The following is a 14,601-nucleotide window of genomic DNA, read 5'->3' as shown; positions in this document are numbered from 1 at the left end:
TAGAGTACCTGTTCTGTTTTTGTTCTTCAGACATCAAATGTCAATGTCGTTTTTTCACTGTGAAACATTAGATCTACTGTAAATGTAACACTAATTAACACTTTCCAGCTAGAGCTTCACATTTGGGAACAATTGTGGTTCCTGTCTCAGTCTCACATAGGCCTATCATCGCCGTCCAATCACCGATTTTATTTCTGAAAACTGCCAGACTGCCTACTCATGACAATATAAGCTAAAAGCACAATATTTGAGATAAAAGCACATCATTGGGCGTGAATTAATGTATCAAACCGCTACACGATTCAAAAGGAGATGTGTCAAAAGCATGCATTTTGAGGCCTCAGTTAGGCAAAAATGCTATTTAATCAAACTGACGATGAATTAATTTTACGCCATAAATGTATAGAAATCCTAAGTAAACATACTAATCATTGATGTCAATGTGATGTCTATATTACATCAATTTCTAAGTCTAAAATAACACGTTGAATTTATGTCAATCGGACGTCAAACATATTGGCCTACATAAAACCAATTTCTGTGTGGGATTAGCTTCCTATTTTCACCCACCTACCACTGGAATAAATTGCCATGCAAACTGAATTTTAAATGATGTTGTACAGCATCTTGATCAAGTCTTGACTAATATTTGACCTGAAATTGATATCAAGGTGCCCGCTGGGTTGTTATCGCATATTTGTTCTACAAGTTCAAAAGCCCAACTAAAGTTGTTCAGCTGTTACTTTCCTCTCAGTCATAAAAGGACTAAAGTCCACTCTTTAGTGTTCAGGTATTTGGTTAATAATCATTTTTCCTGTACTTTTCCATCTTCCGTCTTGTTCTTAGGTCAGTGACAGTTCATCTAAGGTAATTCAGTCCTTACTCAATGATAGTTAATTTACATTTACAATTAGTAATTTAGCAGACGCTCTTTTTCAGAGCGACTTACAGGAAGTACAGCGACATTCCCCTCGAGGCAAGTAGGGTGAAGTGCCTTGCCCAAGGACACAACGTCATTTTGCACGGCCTGGAATCTAACCGGCAACCTTCTGAGTAATAGCCCGATTCCCTAACCGCTCAGCCATCTGACTCCCTAACTTAAGGACAATCAGACAGTTTAGATTCATTTCATACAGTTTTCGGCCACAACACTATCATGATGAAAGTGCAAGTCTTCTTTGTGGGCAAACGGTTGTAAACCTGTTAATAGTCAGGTGGAGAGTTCATTTTCCTGCAGCAGGGCCGGATACAGCCTGCTTTGACTGGGGGTGTAGTGAACATTTGGGGGTATCATGATTACGGAAAGGAATCCTAAAATATTTTATACGCTACCATTTTTGAGACTGCTTCGATCCGAGTGTTTTCAGGCGCGGAGCCAGACGTTGTAAACATTAGGGGCTTAGCCCAAACCTAGGACGTATTCTGGGTTTGATGTGATGCTAGATTAGCCTGGTCCTAACCAGACTCTCGTACATTGCATTTGTACATAGAGTCTGGGCTCGATCCATTGACAAGCGTTAACTTCCTTGAAGGCAGGTACTCTGTTGAAGTTTAAAACTATTGGATCTGCCCAGAGCCACTCTGGATCTGGCATAACCAATCACTAGCGTTCGCCTTAGCCAACTCCTTCACCACTAATGGAGCTAGCTGGAAAATCAAACAAACCCCGTGGGGATCAAAGATTGTTCTTGCTCCAGCTTTAACTTCTGGATATTCGGCAGCGTGACACAACGGACCGAAAGCTTTGCTCGCATCTTTCTCCGCAGCCATTACGTAACTACAACTCAAACTAGCGCATGACATCAACGTCGTACTCAGCCACTCCCTCTGTTCGCTGATTGGACCGGTAAAAGGTTTACCGGAGACATCTGACCAATATACCTCAAGCCCAGACGCAGTACAGAAGCACAATGAAAATTGAGCGGAAGTACGTAGGAGGGCAGAGCCAGCCAGAGGCTAATGCTAGATAGGGTCTTCCACACTTTAGGCCTATGCGAGCAAACATTTTTGGCCTTCATTTGAGCGCAAAATAGTTTTTTGAGCATTATGTAATGCCGTTTTCCAATTGGTAAAACCTTGTCTAGTGAAGGTGATGTCTTTATAATTTCTGGCTGCAAATTGTCGACAGGGGAAGCAGAAACATGCTTCTTGGCTGAGTAGCCTACTAACCAAGTTCGAGAGCGATACCAACTTGGGTTGAATGCCAGAGGACCTTGGCTGAAAATGCGCATGGGGTATGTTTGCAGAACCGACTGCAAACAGTTTTTTGTCCAATATCCCTTGTAGCAGGTGCAGTAGATGGTTTGGGGATCAGATGCATGATAAAAGGTTTTTCTTTGTACAGACAGGCACGCAAAGAACAACCGGTGGCTAAGGACTAAAGATACTGTACTGTAGGCCTACTGTTAACGTCTTACTAGCCCGTGTATGTTCTATGAAAACAAATAAAAATTAAAACTGAAACAGAAGTATGAAATTGAAGGGTTTAATATTAAACACCAATACTACACTTTACTATCCGTCAAAAGCCCTCCACAAAATAATTTCGAGAACACGTGAGTAGCAAGAGTTTCCAGGTTGATTTCATGTTTATTGGTAAACGTAAAACCACGTTGTCCATTATCAACCACAAAATCACTGGGGAATCATAAAAAGAAATGCATATTACTGAAAACCCTAACGGCTTTTTCATACACAACATGTAAAATTTTTGGCTTAAGTCAGAAGGAGCTGGGGGGGGGGGGGGGCACGGGCAGAAAAAGTCACAAGGCGCTGGGGGGGGGGGGGGGGGGGGGTGGGGGCGCGGCGTAAATCTGGGGGGGGGGGCGTAGCCCACCCCTGCACCCCCCTGGACCCGACCCTATTCTGCAGTGAGGGTTAGGTGTCACTGACCCTTAGACTTACAACTTAAAGCCTCATTGTACTTTAGGTATGGACAGACTGTTGAAGAAATGTTGCATCAGAAACAGCCTGGTCAAGAAGTGCCTGGCGGAGTGTCTCGGGGTCTTCATTATAATCGTGAGTGTTGAGACTGTGGGGAGTTGCAAGTTTGTCTGGATTGATTCATCAGCAATCACGAATGTTGCTGTCAGTAATAGGTTACGATTGTTTAACCGCTTGATTTGGGGTCTACAATATATATGTATTGGTCCGTTTGTTCACCTGTGATTATGTACTATTTAGATTCTATATATTAAAATCAAGTAAAAGTTTATTGCCATTTGTAACAAGTACATTGGTATGTTGGGGTTCTGCTCCTCTTGACAGTTTCCTAGTGGCATATCTTAACCTATAATAAATAATTGAATTTATTATAAATAAGTCCTAATCCTGTATAAACCACTTTCCTAGTCTACTATTCATGCTAGTGTTATCTAATATATCCATCTGCTAGGTATCTGCTAAGTACAGGAAAGCATAGAAGTGACGAGAACAATATGGTTGCTTTGATTCTAAAGGCTTTAAATTACTAACATCTGTCCATGTGGGGATTAAGTCCTAACAGGAGTGATTCATGATTCCTACAGTAATTTACTGTATTATTTTCCTTTATAAGACTTTCAATCTTCTCCTGTTTATTAGATGTAATGCCTGTAATCTTTCTGTACAAATATGCAATAATACACAGTCCATTAACTTTTCCTCCATATTTACTTTGCTTTAATTAGTTGATTTAGCAGAAATGAAAACACCAGAACAAAACCAGCGCCTACAGACAAAAATGCATCCAAAACAAATTGCAATAAGGTTATAGGGTTACGGTTACGCCCGTAACCCTATAAGGTGCACATAATAATCTGAATGTTGTGATTCATCCAAACCTCAGTCACAGAGGACCTTCCACAGCCAGTTGCAACGATGGAACAAATCATTAACTGATACATTTCCACAGAGCAGACCTCTAAACATAACAACAGTACAACAGCATGGGGCTTTACAACCTGCTCATGGTTACATTTAGTCATTTGAAATGACCTGAATGATACGGTCTGAGAGCTCTCCACTGTCTACTGTGTGATGACTGTACGGTGTTGTGTTGTGTTGGTTATGTGTTGATGTGGTTATGTGTTGATGTGGTTATGTGTTGATGTGGTTATGTGTTGATGTGGTTATGTGTTGTGTCCTGTGTGGCATGTGAGTGCAGGTGTTTGGATGTGGATCGGTCGCCCAGGTAGTAACCTCAAAGGACAAGGCAGGCCAATACCTGTCAATCAACCTGGGCTTTGCTCTGGGGACCACCTTTGGAATCCATGTTTCTCGTGGGGTGTCAGGTACAAGCTGGGAAATTATATCTATACTTGAAATGAATTAAAACCAGCTCACTAGAAAAACTTTCCTTTTGTCTCTTATTTTTTTATTTTTTTTCTCAAATCAAATGAATAAACATGTAACTGTAATGAATAACATGTATTATTGTTCTAAGGTGCCCACCTGAACCCTGCTGTGACTCTGAGTCTGTGCTTCCTGGGCCGGCATCCCTGGTTCGACCTGCCCTTCTATGCGTTGTCCCAGCTGCTGGGGGCCTTTCTGGCTGCAGCCACTGTTGCCCTGCAGTACTACGGTACTGAATCTATCAAAACATGTTCCTTACCTCACTACTGGTATTGTTGTGGCCAATTTAGACTTGTGCCGTGTGTGTGTGTATAGCGTGTGTGCGTGTTAGGTTTGTGTGGTTGTTGACTATTACGTCACTTGCGCACCTGTGGGTATGTTTGTTAATTATTGCAGGTACAGGGGTTAGAAGACGGGGAATCACAGGTGAGCGTGGTTGGAATTAGGGTTTGGGAAGCCTCATCGTTTTTCAACCTTAACCTAACCCGTGGGAACAGTCCTTTTTGTAAGCGTGTTTTTAACGTGTTTATAAATAAAGTGTTAAACTTAGACGTGATGGCGGACCTCATCATTTGCACCAGCGCGAGTTGGAAATGACTTCAAATTCCCTCCACCATGGCAATCCTTTCGTGGTTGGAGTGACATTTCAGGTATACTATCAAATGTCTGGGGGTCAGATGGCTGAGCGGTTAGGGAATCGGGCTATTAATTCGATTCCCGGCCGTGCCAAATGACGTTGTGTCCTTGGGCAAGGCACTTCACCCTACTTGCCTCGGGGGAATGTCCCTGTACTTCCTGGAAGTCACTCTGGATAAGAGCATCTGCTAAATCACACAAAAAAAATGTCTGGCTAATAACAGTGAAGCACAATCTAATATGTGTGTGTTTGTATTTAAAGACGCCATAATGTTCTTCGGTGGAGGTAAACTGACTGTGACCGGACCTACTGCTACAGCGGGCATCTTCACAACCTATCCTGCTGACTACCTCAGTCTGTGGGGTGGAGTCATAGACCAGGTCAGAAACCAGAAGTATCTACTCACACTTCTCCAGAACTTAAATAAATTATCTTCCTGGGCAAAGGTTTATTGATGACAAATCGTTTCTACCAAATAGAATCAAGGAAGAGCAAAAGGGACTATATACTATCGACTCACCATCATGTGACTTGTGGCGTGTTTGGTCCATGCTGTTCAGGTAATTGGTACAGCTGCCCTGCTGGTGTGCGTTCTGGCTTTGGGGGACCAAAGGAATTCCCCGGCCCCTCCTGGTCTGGAGGCGGGCCTGGTGGGGGCCGTGGTCCTGTGCATTGGGGTGTCCATGGGCTCCAACAGTGGCTACTCCCTGAACCCGGCCAGGGACCTGGGGCCCCGTCTGTTCACTTATTTCGCTGGCTGGGGTGGAGAGGTGTTCAGGTCAGACAAACACTCACAGACTCCCCCCTCTCTCTTTCTCCTTTCCTCTCAAAGGGTTATGGTAGACACTGACTCACTCTACTCTAATGCTCCCTGTTTGTCCCTCCCAGTGCCGGAGATGGGTGGTGGTGGGTGCCGCTGGTGGCCACTAATATCGGTGCCCTGGTGGGTACACTCATCTACGTGCTCATGATCGAGGTCCACCATCTAGAGCCGGGGCCCTCTTCCGAACCTCCTGGCCTAGATATGAACGCTGAGGGCAAGCACGTTGTGAAGTTGGAGGGAGAACCAGACCTAATTTACTACCCAAAGGAGTTGCAGAGTGGGACGGCAATGTAAAGGAAAAAAGCATTGGTATCAGTCGTACCCATACATGTTGTGGCTTCCCATTCATAGACCTTGTAGGGAATAAGACTAATTATGTCTGGCTAATAACAGTGACATACATGCTCCTATTGGTTCTTCCCTTTGGCACTTATTTTGGTTGTTCACAATATGTGCTTCATGTTTTGGCTACCCGCAATGTTTTTGGGGCTATCTTGTTGTTATTATCAGTGACCTATGCACTTTGTAAAGCTCTCTCTTGGAAGTCGCTTTGGATAAAGCGTCTGCTAAATGAATAAATGTAAATGTAATTACAAAAGCACTTAAATAGGTGTAAATAGTGTGACAAATTACTAGTCTAACATTTATTTCTATAAATTATTACTGAAATAACCCATGTTCACTTTCAGACATTTATTTTAAAACGACACAAAAAGTGTATGGCATTTTCATCAAGCAGACCACAACCATAGAAAATTAAAAGGACACACATGGATTCACTATTTTGCTATATAAATATGATATTAGGTGATAAAAAAAACGAACAGAACAACATCCATACAAACAGGCCTCCTTCACAAGACCATAAAGGTCGTAATGAAACAAATCGAAAATGAAACTGGAGGACAGCAAGCACTGATTCTGTATACGGTATTACAAAAAGAATCATATCAAAGAGATATATGTCTGTTTTCATACACATTATTGAAAGACACTATGCCAGTGTTCTCACGCTCCCTTCGGCCATTCATTATAATGTAGTACTCTCCTATTTTTCTTCAGATTGGTGGTGGTGGGGTGTGTGTGTGTGTGTGTGTGTGTGTGTGTGTGGGGGGGGGGGGGGGGGGGCAGAAACAGTACATGTACAAATACTATACGTATTCACATTTTCATAACAAGTAACAAAACTCAAAAGCTTTTCTTTTTGTGTACTGTATATGTATTTACATCGCAACGTACAGGTTGTGCACTAATGGCAAGACTCCGTATTTCTCTTGTTCTAGCTTCACTGTAGACAACACCACCACTCACACCACACGGGCTACAACAACTGTGTGTAACCTCCACTCCTACCGAAAAGTTCAAACAACAGAGATGGAACCGCTTTTAACCAGGCGATAGCGCTTCATCTTAAGATGAGACTGGCAGCAAAAGAAAGCACAAATACCAACAACAACGTGTTTCATATAAATAAATATTACAAAGTCAATATTCATTAAAATCAGTGTTTAAAATTCTCCTCGTACTCCCTTTTTTGCTTCTGGTGCCTCTAAGCTTTATCTGACACTGATTTGAGAATGGAACAGTTTTTCACTGCCTTTTTATTACAAAGATGGCCGACAGTTTAGGGACCAGCGAGAGTGCTTCTTTATACAGTGGCTCTGAGAGGATGGCAGGGTGAAGAGTTATAGCAATACTGTACGCCTTCAGGACGCAACTGTTCAGCCGACGAATCCGTATGAAAAATGTATGGACGATGCTGCGTACAAAAATGTTGGTGCATGTAATACAGAGAACGGTACGAAATGTAGAAAAGAAGTTAGCTTCATGTGGAAAGAAACGAATGTGCAGGCAAAGCAAATGAGAGGTGTGGAGGTGAAAGATGACGAGACGGGACCCACAGCACGATTGGGCGTCAACGCCTCACTTCCTGGTCATGTGGTCAGACGGCGCAGTTCCCTCAGAGGCCCATCTTGTTACGTTTAGTTTTACGATCCGTATAATGATCGACATGCAGTCAGATTCACAGAGTGTTAAATATAAAAACATCGAGCTTACAGGTGGCTCCATACAGCACGGGGGGGGGGGGGGGGATCCAGACAGTTTGGTTCTTGTCAGTCACTCACCCTACTGGGGCTTGTCAGTCTTGTGGGAGGTGATGAAAGCCATGCCGTGGGTCCTAAAGTGTGTGTTGAGGTCCGAGGCCTTGTCGAAGCGCCTGCCACAGACCTTGCAGCTCATGCTGCCCTCCCCGTCCTCGCCCTGCTGGGAGGAGGGGGAGGAGGGCGAGCCCTGAGGGGAGCCCAGGGTGCGGGCGGCGCCGCGCTCAGCGTCGCCCAGGGGGTCCCGTACGCGGTGCGTGATGAAGCGGTGGCGCCCGAGGGATCCCGCCGAGGCGAAGCACACCCCGCACTGCAGGCACTGGTAGGAGGCGGCGTCGGCGCGGTGCTGGGGGATGTGCTGCTGGAACTCGGCGCCGTCCTCCGTGGTGAAGCCGCACGGCACACAGCGGAACACGCTGTCGTCCTCCTCGGGGTCTGGAGCTGCCGTCGCCACCGAGCCCCGCGTCCTCTTGGCCGGGCCCTCCTCGCCAGCGTCTTCCGGGGCCTCGCGGCCTTCGTCCTCCCCACTTGGCCTCACGCCCGGGGGGCCGCCCTCGCCATCCAGTTCCGAGGAGCTACCGGGCCCTTCTCCTGGGGCAGAACGTTTTCTGGTCTGTGGGCCCTGGAGATGGGGGATGATCAATACATAGTTTAATAAGCGTGATCGTTGAATGCCAGTAAGTGGACATTAGAGCTGTTCCTGCTTGAGACTAACACTAAACTAGAGGCTGACCTGTCCATCTGCCGCTCGGACCCCGTGGTGGACCCGGATATGCTTGTCCAGTAGGAACCGACTGCTAAAGGTCCGCTTTCCCTCAGTGCAATATCTGAAAACACACACACATATATAAATACACGTGTAATAGTTGTACTTCCTACAGCTTCAAATATACGTAAAGAAAACAAAAATACATATACATAAATATATATATATAAAATAGATAAATAAATGAAATGTTTTAGGGCAATGGACTCACTGGCAGTGGAAGACTCTCTTGTTGCCCTCGTGAATCACACGTATGTGTCTCCTTAGGCTGGACGAGGTGCTGAACGAGCCTTCGCATATATGACATGGGAACTGCAAACACACAAAAAAACAAGAATGAACGAATGCATACATTATGAGACTTCTTCTGGAAGTGTGTGGATCAGTGCCTGTGAGTGTGGTGTGTGAGTGTTCCAGCTACCTGTGTGTGTGGTGTGTGAGTGTGTGTGTGTGGTGTGTGTGACGTGTGTGTGTGTGTGTGGGAGTGTGTGTGTGTGTGTGTGTGTGTGTGTGTGTGGGAGTGTGTGTGTGTGTGTGTGTGGGAGTGTTCCAGCTACCTTGCCGTGCTCTGTCTTGATGTGGCTGATGTATTCCTCCCTGTCAGCGAAGCTCTTCTGACACTGCTGGCAGTTCCTCTCTCCTACATGGCTGCCCACATCCATGGTGCTGGACTGACTCCCAGGAGCCTCGTAGTCCTCATCCGCGTCGTCATCCCCTTCCTCCTCCTCTTCCTCCTCCTCCTCCTCCTCCTGGTCCCGGCCCCAGTCCTCTCCGTCCGAGTTGTCCGTTTTTGCAGTAGGCTTCGATTTGGGGAGGGAGGGGGTCAGGGTGTTGGTGGAGGGCGTGGCAGCGGCATCTGACTGGCCTTCCTGTTTGACTGACAGGCCTCTGTGGGCAGTCTGGCCAGTCATAACATCGAAACCGGAAGGAGAATGACAAACACACAAGGAACTTAGAAAAACAAAAAAACATTAGTGTTATAGAACCACATTCACCGTTAACTTAAAAAACAAACCTTAATGTGCTCCATCATGGAACCCTTCTGGGCGTAGAGTTTGGTGCAGTCAGGGCACTTAAACACATGGACTTTCTGCTTGGCCAGGTGAGTATCAAAGTGCATGTACAGCAAGGGCTTCTGAGTAAAGACTGTGTCACACATCACACACTTGTAGATCATTCTGCAAAGACAAGGAATAGAAAACAATGATAAAAAAAAAGCTAAATATATACATTGAAAAAACATCAGTAAAATAAATGTCCATGCTCTTCTTGAAAACAAATTCATAAATGTATTAAACCATGACTATATCCAAATTCAAATCTTCGAAAAGGACTAAAGGATGTTTTCATAGGCTAGGTTCTTGGACACATTACTTGGCTTGTCCCCCTGTCAGGGTTGGGTGCTGGGTGCTGATATGGCCCTGGGCGCTGGGGGCCGACTTAAAAGCCATGGGGCAGCTGGGACACTTGTGGAAGACCTCGCAGTGGGCCGTCTGGATGTGGGACTTGATGGAGTTCAGGCCCCCAAACACCACCTGACAGCTGGAGCACCTGCACACAGGAACCACACAACGGATGATCACACACACCACAGATCATCAAACATAGTGTATTTTACACCGGGATAGTGACGTGTGTGTGAAGTTATTTTAAGGTGGGTTTTGCAGACTGACTGCAGAATATTACTGATGGGGTTTTGTCATTGTGCGTTGTGATGTTCCATCGCGAGGCATGGGTCTGGTCTGGTGTGTGTGCGCGCCGCTCTGTACCTGTAGCCGATGCGTCTGGCGAAGTGCAGACAGGCTTCCTGTAGGTGAGTCTGGAAGCTGGCCTGCCTGGCGATGCCTCCACACTCCGGGCAGACATGGGGAGCGCGGTGCTTGTGGATCCTCTGGTGGGCTGACACACTGCAGGAGTTGGGCAGCATCATCGGGGGGGAACACAGGGTGCAGGTCTGGGATGGAGGAGGGGGGAACAGTCGTAAGGTAGAGCTCTCCAGCGTTAGGTGTGGATTCATGACGCTGTAGCAATTCCATCTGAAGCCAGTAGATCCCTCCAATATCACAAGCAGGTCTATCATCGTGACTCACCGAGTTGGGCGTGGCCCTGATCTGCTGGAAGTGGGCGACGAGCTCGGCCTTCCCGGAGAACTGGGTCTGGCATTCGGGGCATTTGAAGTTCTGGTACTGCAGCACCTCCCCCTTCTTGCAGGGCAGGGGCATCAGGGCCTGGGGGCTCTGGGGCGCCCGGCGCATGGACCTGGGCTGGGTGGAGGCCGGGGAGGGGGCGTCCTTCATCGGGCTGCAGCCCGCCGACGCGGCAGTGCCAGCAGAGGCGGAGGGCAACGGGACTGGAGGAGAGGGGATTGAAGAGGAGAGCATGCCTGGTCAAACAAGGAGATGGAGAGTGGAGAAGATGGGTCAATGGAGCTAATTCCTAGGTGAATAATGTGGTCTTTGTATATTTTTGCACACATTCCTAACATGAATACATACAACGTGGCGAAAGACAAAACCCGACACTTCCTGCAAACCACGCTCACCGATGGGTGTCATGTCCTGCTGACCAATCATCTGCTCCACAGTGACGGGCCTCATGACCAGGTGAGAGCACTGCATGACCAGGCCTCTCTCCTTGTGTTCGCGGGCGTGCAGCAGTAGGCTACACTTGTTGAAGAAGGCCAGCCTCTTGGCGCAATGGTTGCACGTCACCTCAATCCTCAGCGAGCGCCGATCGTAGTGGCGGGCAAGGCTACGCTCCAGGGCGAAGGCATCACCACACTCCAGGCAGCGGTACCCGGTGGCGGGCAGCGGGAGCCCCCACTCTGGGGGCGGAAGGGCCGAGAGGTCGGGCTTGTAGCTGGGCAGCAGGTTCTTGCTGTTGAGGATCTTGTTGAAAGCCTCTACCAAACTGGACTGGCTGCGGGAGATGACAGCACCTGTGCTGTTGACGATGGAGGCCGGCTTGCTGGGCTGGTGCGTTCCGGCTAGGACATTGGCACCGGCTCCGTTAGCAGTCTTGGCGCCAGTCGGACGGACACTGATCCCACCGCCGCCGACAGAGAACTTAGGAGAGCAGGCTACAGATGGCGTGGCGGGCAGGGCAGCCGATTTAGTGATGCTGACCGCCGTGGCAGAGACCTTTGCCTTGTCTGAAGCGGCGGCCATCTTGTTCTGAACCTTGGTCGCAGCTGCTAGCATGACACTGCTGGCAGCGAGAGTGGACACTGGCAGAGCGTTAAGAGCTTTCACTTTCTGTTGCTGAGGTGTTTCCGTGCGACCGGCCGAAGCCTCTACTTTGCGGGCCTTGTTGGCTGGGACCTTACGTCCACCTTGTTGGGCCTTGCTGGGGTCCAGACTCTTGCCTGCTGCAGCACCACCCTTTGGGGCCACCCTGGTAACAGTTCTGGTGATCCCCCCAGTGGAGGTTTTGATGGTCTTTATCCGCACTTTGAGGGGCCGGGACGGAGCACCTGGTGCTGCAGGGGTTGGGGCACTCCCCTCAGTGGAAAGGGGTTTAGGTTTGCCGTCATCCACCTCCATCTTTTCGTCTTCTTTTCTAGCACCTTCAGCTTTCCCCGTGTCTGCCTTGTTCTCGACCACCTTTTCCACTCCATTCCCAACCTCCATCTCTTCTTCTTCCTCCTTGGGTTCTCTTAGGTCTGAAGGCGGTGGTGTGGAGGCCACGGCAGGGCTGGAGCATCTCTTGGACATCCCTGGTGCAGTTGATTTGGGCATCTCGGGCTCTGGACTCTCGGGCGAATCCCTCTCTTCAATTACATGTTCTGGGTGTCTGTCTTCCTGGGGGGGACTCTTGGTGGAACCAGGCTGTGGGGTGGAGGTCAAGCTGGCCCCAGAAGGTGTGTCCCCGGGCTTGGGGTGAGCTGACATGGAGACCGAGGGCTGGGTCGATACTGGGTCTGAGCTGGAGGCAGGGGACCTGAACCGTCGGGTCAGTTTGGGAGGGGTGCAGGTGGGAGAGGCAGGGCCCTCTTGGATCACCAGCGGGCCTCCAAGGTCTGGGTCCGAGTCATCCTCCTCTTCAGAGTCCCGGGGGCGGAATCCTGCAGGTGTGGCTTTGGGAGTGCCGTTCAATGCCGTGAGAGAGGAGAGTGCAGAGGGAGGAGGTGGGAGTAGAGGTTTGGAAGGAGGGAAGAAAGGAGACGACAGTCCTCCCGGGATTAGAGGAGAAGACACAACAGTTGAAGAGGAAGATAAAGAGGCTTTGACCTCTTCGACCATATCTTGGCCTGCATCTTGATGGCTGTGTTGTTGCTGATGCTGCTGCTGGAGGAGCTGCATCTTCCTTGCTCTACCTACAGGGTCTCCGGACCCCTGTGCTATTAGAGGCTTCAGTCTGTTAAAAATGCTGCCGCCCTGTTTAGCGGATTTCGTTGACCCAGCACTGACTCCTCCGCCCTCTGAAGCCGTCTTTGAAGTGTTCACGGACCATGGCTCTCCGTTGGATTGGGACTGGGATAGAGGCATGGATGCAGAGACCCCAGATGCGCCAAACCCATTGTGATTCAGTGGTTCTGATTCAGCCATGCCTGAGGCACAGGCACCCAGCCTAGGACCCACTGCCACTCCGGAAGATCCATCAATCGGGTCCTGGTCTGTGTCTCCATCTCCACCATCGAGGGTCTCAGGACGAACTCTGTTTTTCACAATAACGCTGACAATGGATGTGTCTGTCTGAGGGTCTGGGGGGCTGGGTGGTCTCAGGGAGGGTCCAACACCCACCCCACCATCTGGCTTGCCCAGAGAAGCTCCCCCTGGCCCATGTGGCCCTTCGGCATCATCAGGAGCGGACTGGATGGCCTCTTTAGCATCAATGTCTGGGATGTCAAACGCTGCCAACAGGTCATCAAAATCTGGGGTCTTCATGTCCCCCATAACGGGACTGAATCCTGCAAAATAGGGGGCAGAAAATATATAATTTGTATATATTGCATTGTTTATCAATGCACAAGTATCATGCACCTAACCTTATAAAAAAGCTAAAGTAAGCAAATGAAACACACGAAAAAAAATCCTAACCGTTGGGTTAGTTTACGATTTCAGGGTATTACACTTGCAGTAAACAGCTCAATGTTATTCTTTACATGACGCGGACCTGCATGCAATTTAGGACACTGACAGCTAGCAAACGATTAGCTAGCTAGCCAGCTCCTGCCGTCTTGGCAACCATTTATGCCAACAACTAGCTAACGTTCGCTAGCCGGAGGTTAGCGTAGTAGCGTCTGCTAGGCTAGCTAGTTAGCCACCTCTTGTTCAGATTGCTAACTACTTGCTAGCAAATAGATTTGGCACTAGTAGTTAATACAATACAACTTGCATGATTTTTGAAAACGTAAATCGAACTGCAACGATTATTTGGAAATGCATACTTAAACAGCACTGACGTCTCAATGCTGCGAGTTTATTAAGCTTTCCCCTCCATCATCATCACATTGAGCCAGACACACAGGCTAGCTGGCCGCTCAGCCAAGCCAAGCAAGCGAGGGGTCATTTAACGGAGGCCATAATTGCTTGCACTCAAAACGATGTACTTATAAATTATTTTTCAATATTGGCAATGCAATAATAGTTTGGGCCATGTTATTGCATAGGACTATGGATGGGGTCAAGGTTAGTCGTTTTTTTATCCCCTATATTTTGATTGTTTACCTGGATCCGAGATTCCCGACTATCCTCCTTGCTTCAACAGAAAAACCTTGACTTCCCGTCACATGATGAAAATAGGTCCTATCACATTATTGAATCAAAAGGAATTTTATTGTACGTGCAACCGCAAAGCATGCAATCGCCTATTCATAAAAAATGATCAATTTCTCAGTTTAAATTTCTCAGTTTGTACGTCTAATGTGATTCTTCTTTCGACATCCTTTTGTGATAATAAAATGGTCCCCTCTGCAGAAATATTCCACAGTCTCTATATA

General features: G+C 47.8%; 2 protein-coding genes across 2 annotated transcripts in view; one reads left to right on the top strand and one right to left on the bottom strand.

Annotated features, from left to right (window-relative positions):
* The window catches only part of LOC136961849 (aquaporin-3-like), a 107,391-nt gene that overhangs the window by 1,163 nt on the left and 91,627 nt on the right, over window positions 1-14,601 (top strand). Inside the window, exons 3-8 of the mRNA XM_067255326.1 lie at window positions 2,930-3,018; window positions 4,145-4,271; window positions 4,424-4,561; window positions 5,231-5,349; window positions 5,530-5,747; window positions 5,858-6,411. Coding sequence (XP_067111427.1) covers window positions 2,930-3,018; window positions 4,145-4,271; window positions 4,424-4,561; window positions 5,231-5,349; window positions 5,530-5,747; window positions 5,858-6,086 — 920 coding nt within the window. The 3' untranslated portion in view covers window positions 6,087-6,411. The remainder of the gene's footprint in view (window positions 1-2,929; window positions 3,019-4,144; window positions 4,272-4,423; window positions 4,562-5,230; window positions 5,350-5,529; window positions 5,748-5,857; window positions 6,412-14,601) is intronic.
* On the bottom strand, window positions 6,471-14,357 carry znf687b (zinc finger protein 687b). The gene is made up of 10 exons (XM_067255315.1): window positions 14,330-14,357; window positions 11,203-13,569; window positions 10,751-11,043; window positions 10,430-10,614; window positions 10,035-10,211; window positions 9,676-9,838; window positions 9,218-9,559; window positions 8,872-8,972; window positions 8,628-8,721; window positions 6,471-8,516 (listed from the first exon to the last, which is right to left on the bottom strand). The coding sequence occupies exons 2-10, from the start codon at window positions 13,553-13,555 to the stop codon at window positions 7,920-7,922; spliced, it is 4,305 nt and encodes a 1,434-aa protein (XP_067111416.1). The 5' UTR covers window positions 13,556-13,569; window positions 14,330-14,357; the 3' UTR covers window positions 6,471-7,919.

Source organism: Osmerus mordax, chromosome 18, assembly GCF_038355195.1.
Source record: "Osmerus mordax isolate fOsmMor3 chromosome 18, fOsmMor3.pri, whole genome shotgun sequence".
NCBI classification, from domain to species: Eukaryota; Metazoa; Chordata; class Actinopteri; order Osmeriformes; family Osmeridae; genus Osmerus; species Osmerus mordax.
The sequence above is the reverse complement of the archived record's forward strand: the minus strand, read 5'-3'. Positions and strand labels throughout refer to the sequence as shown.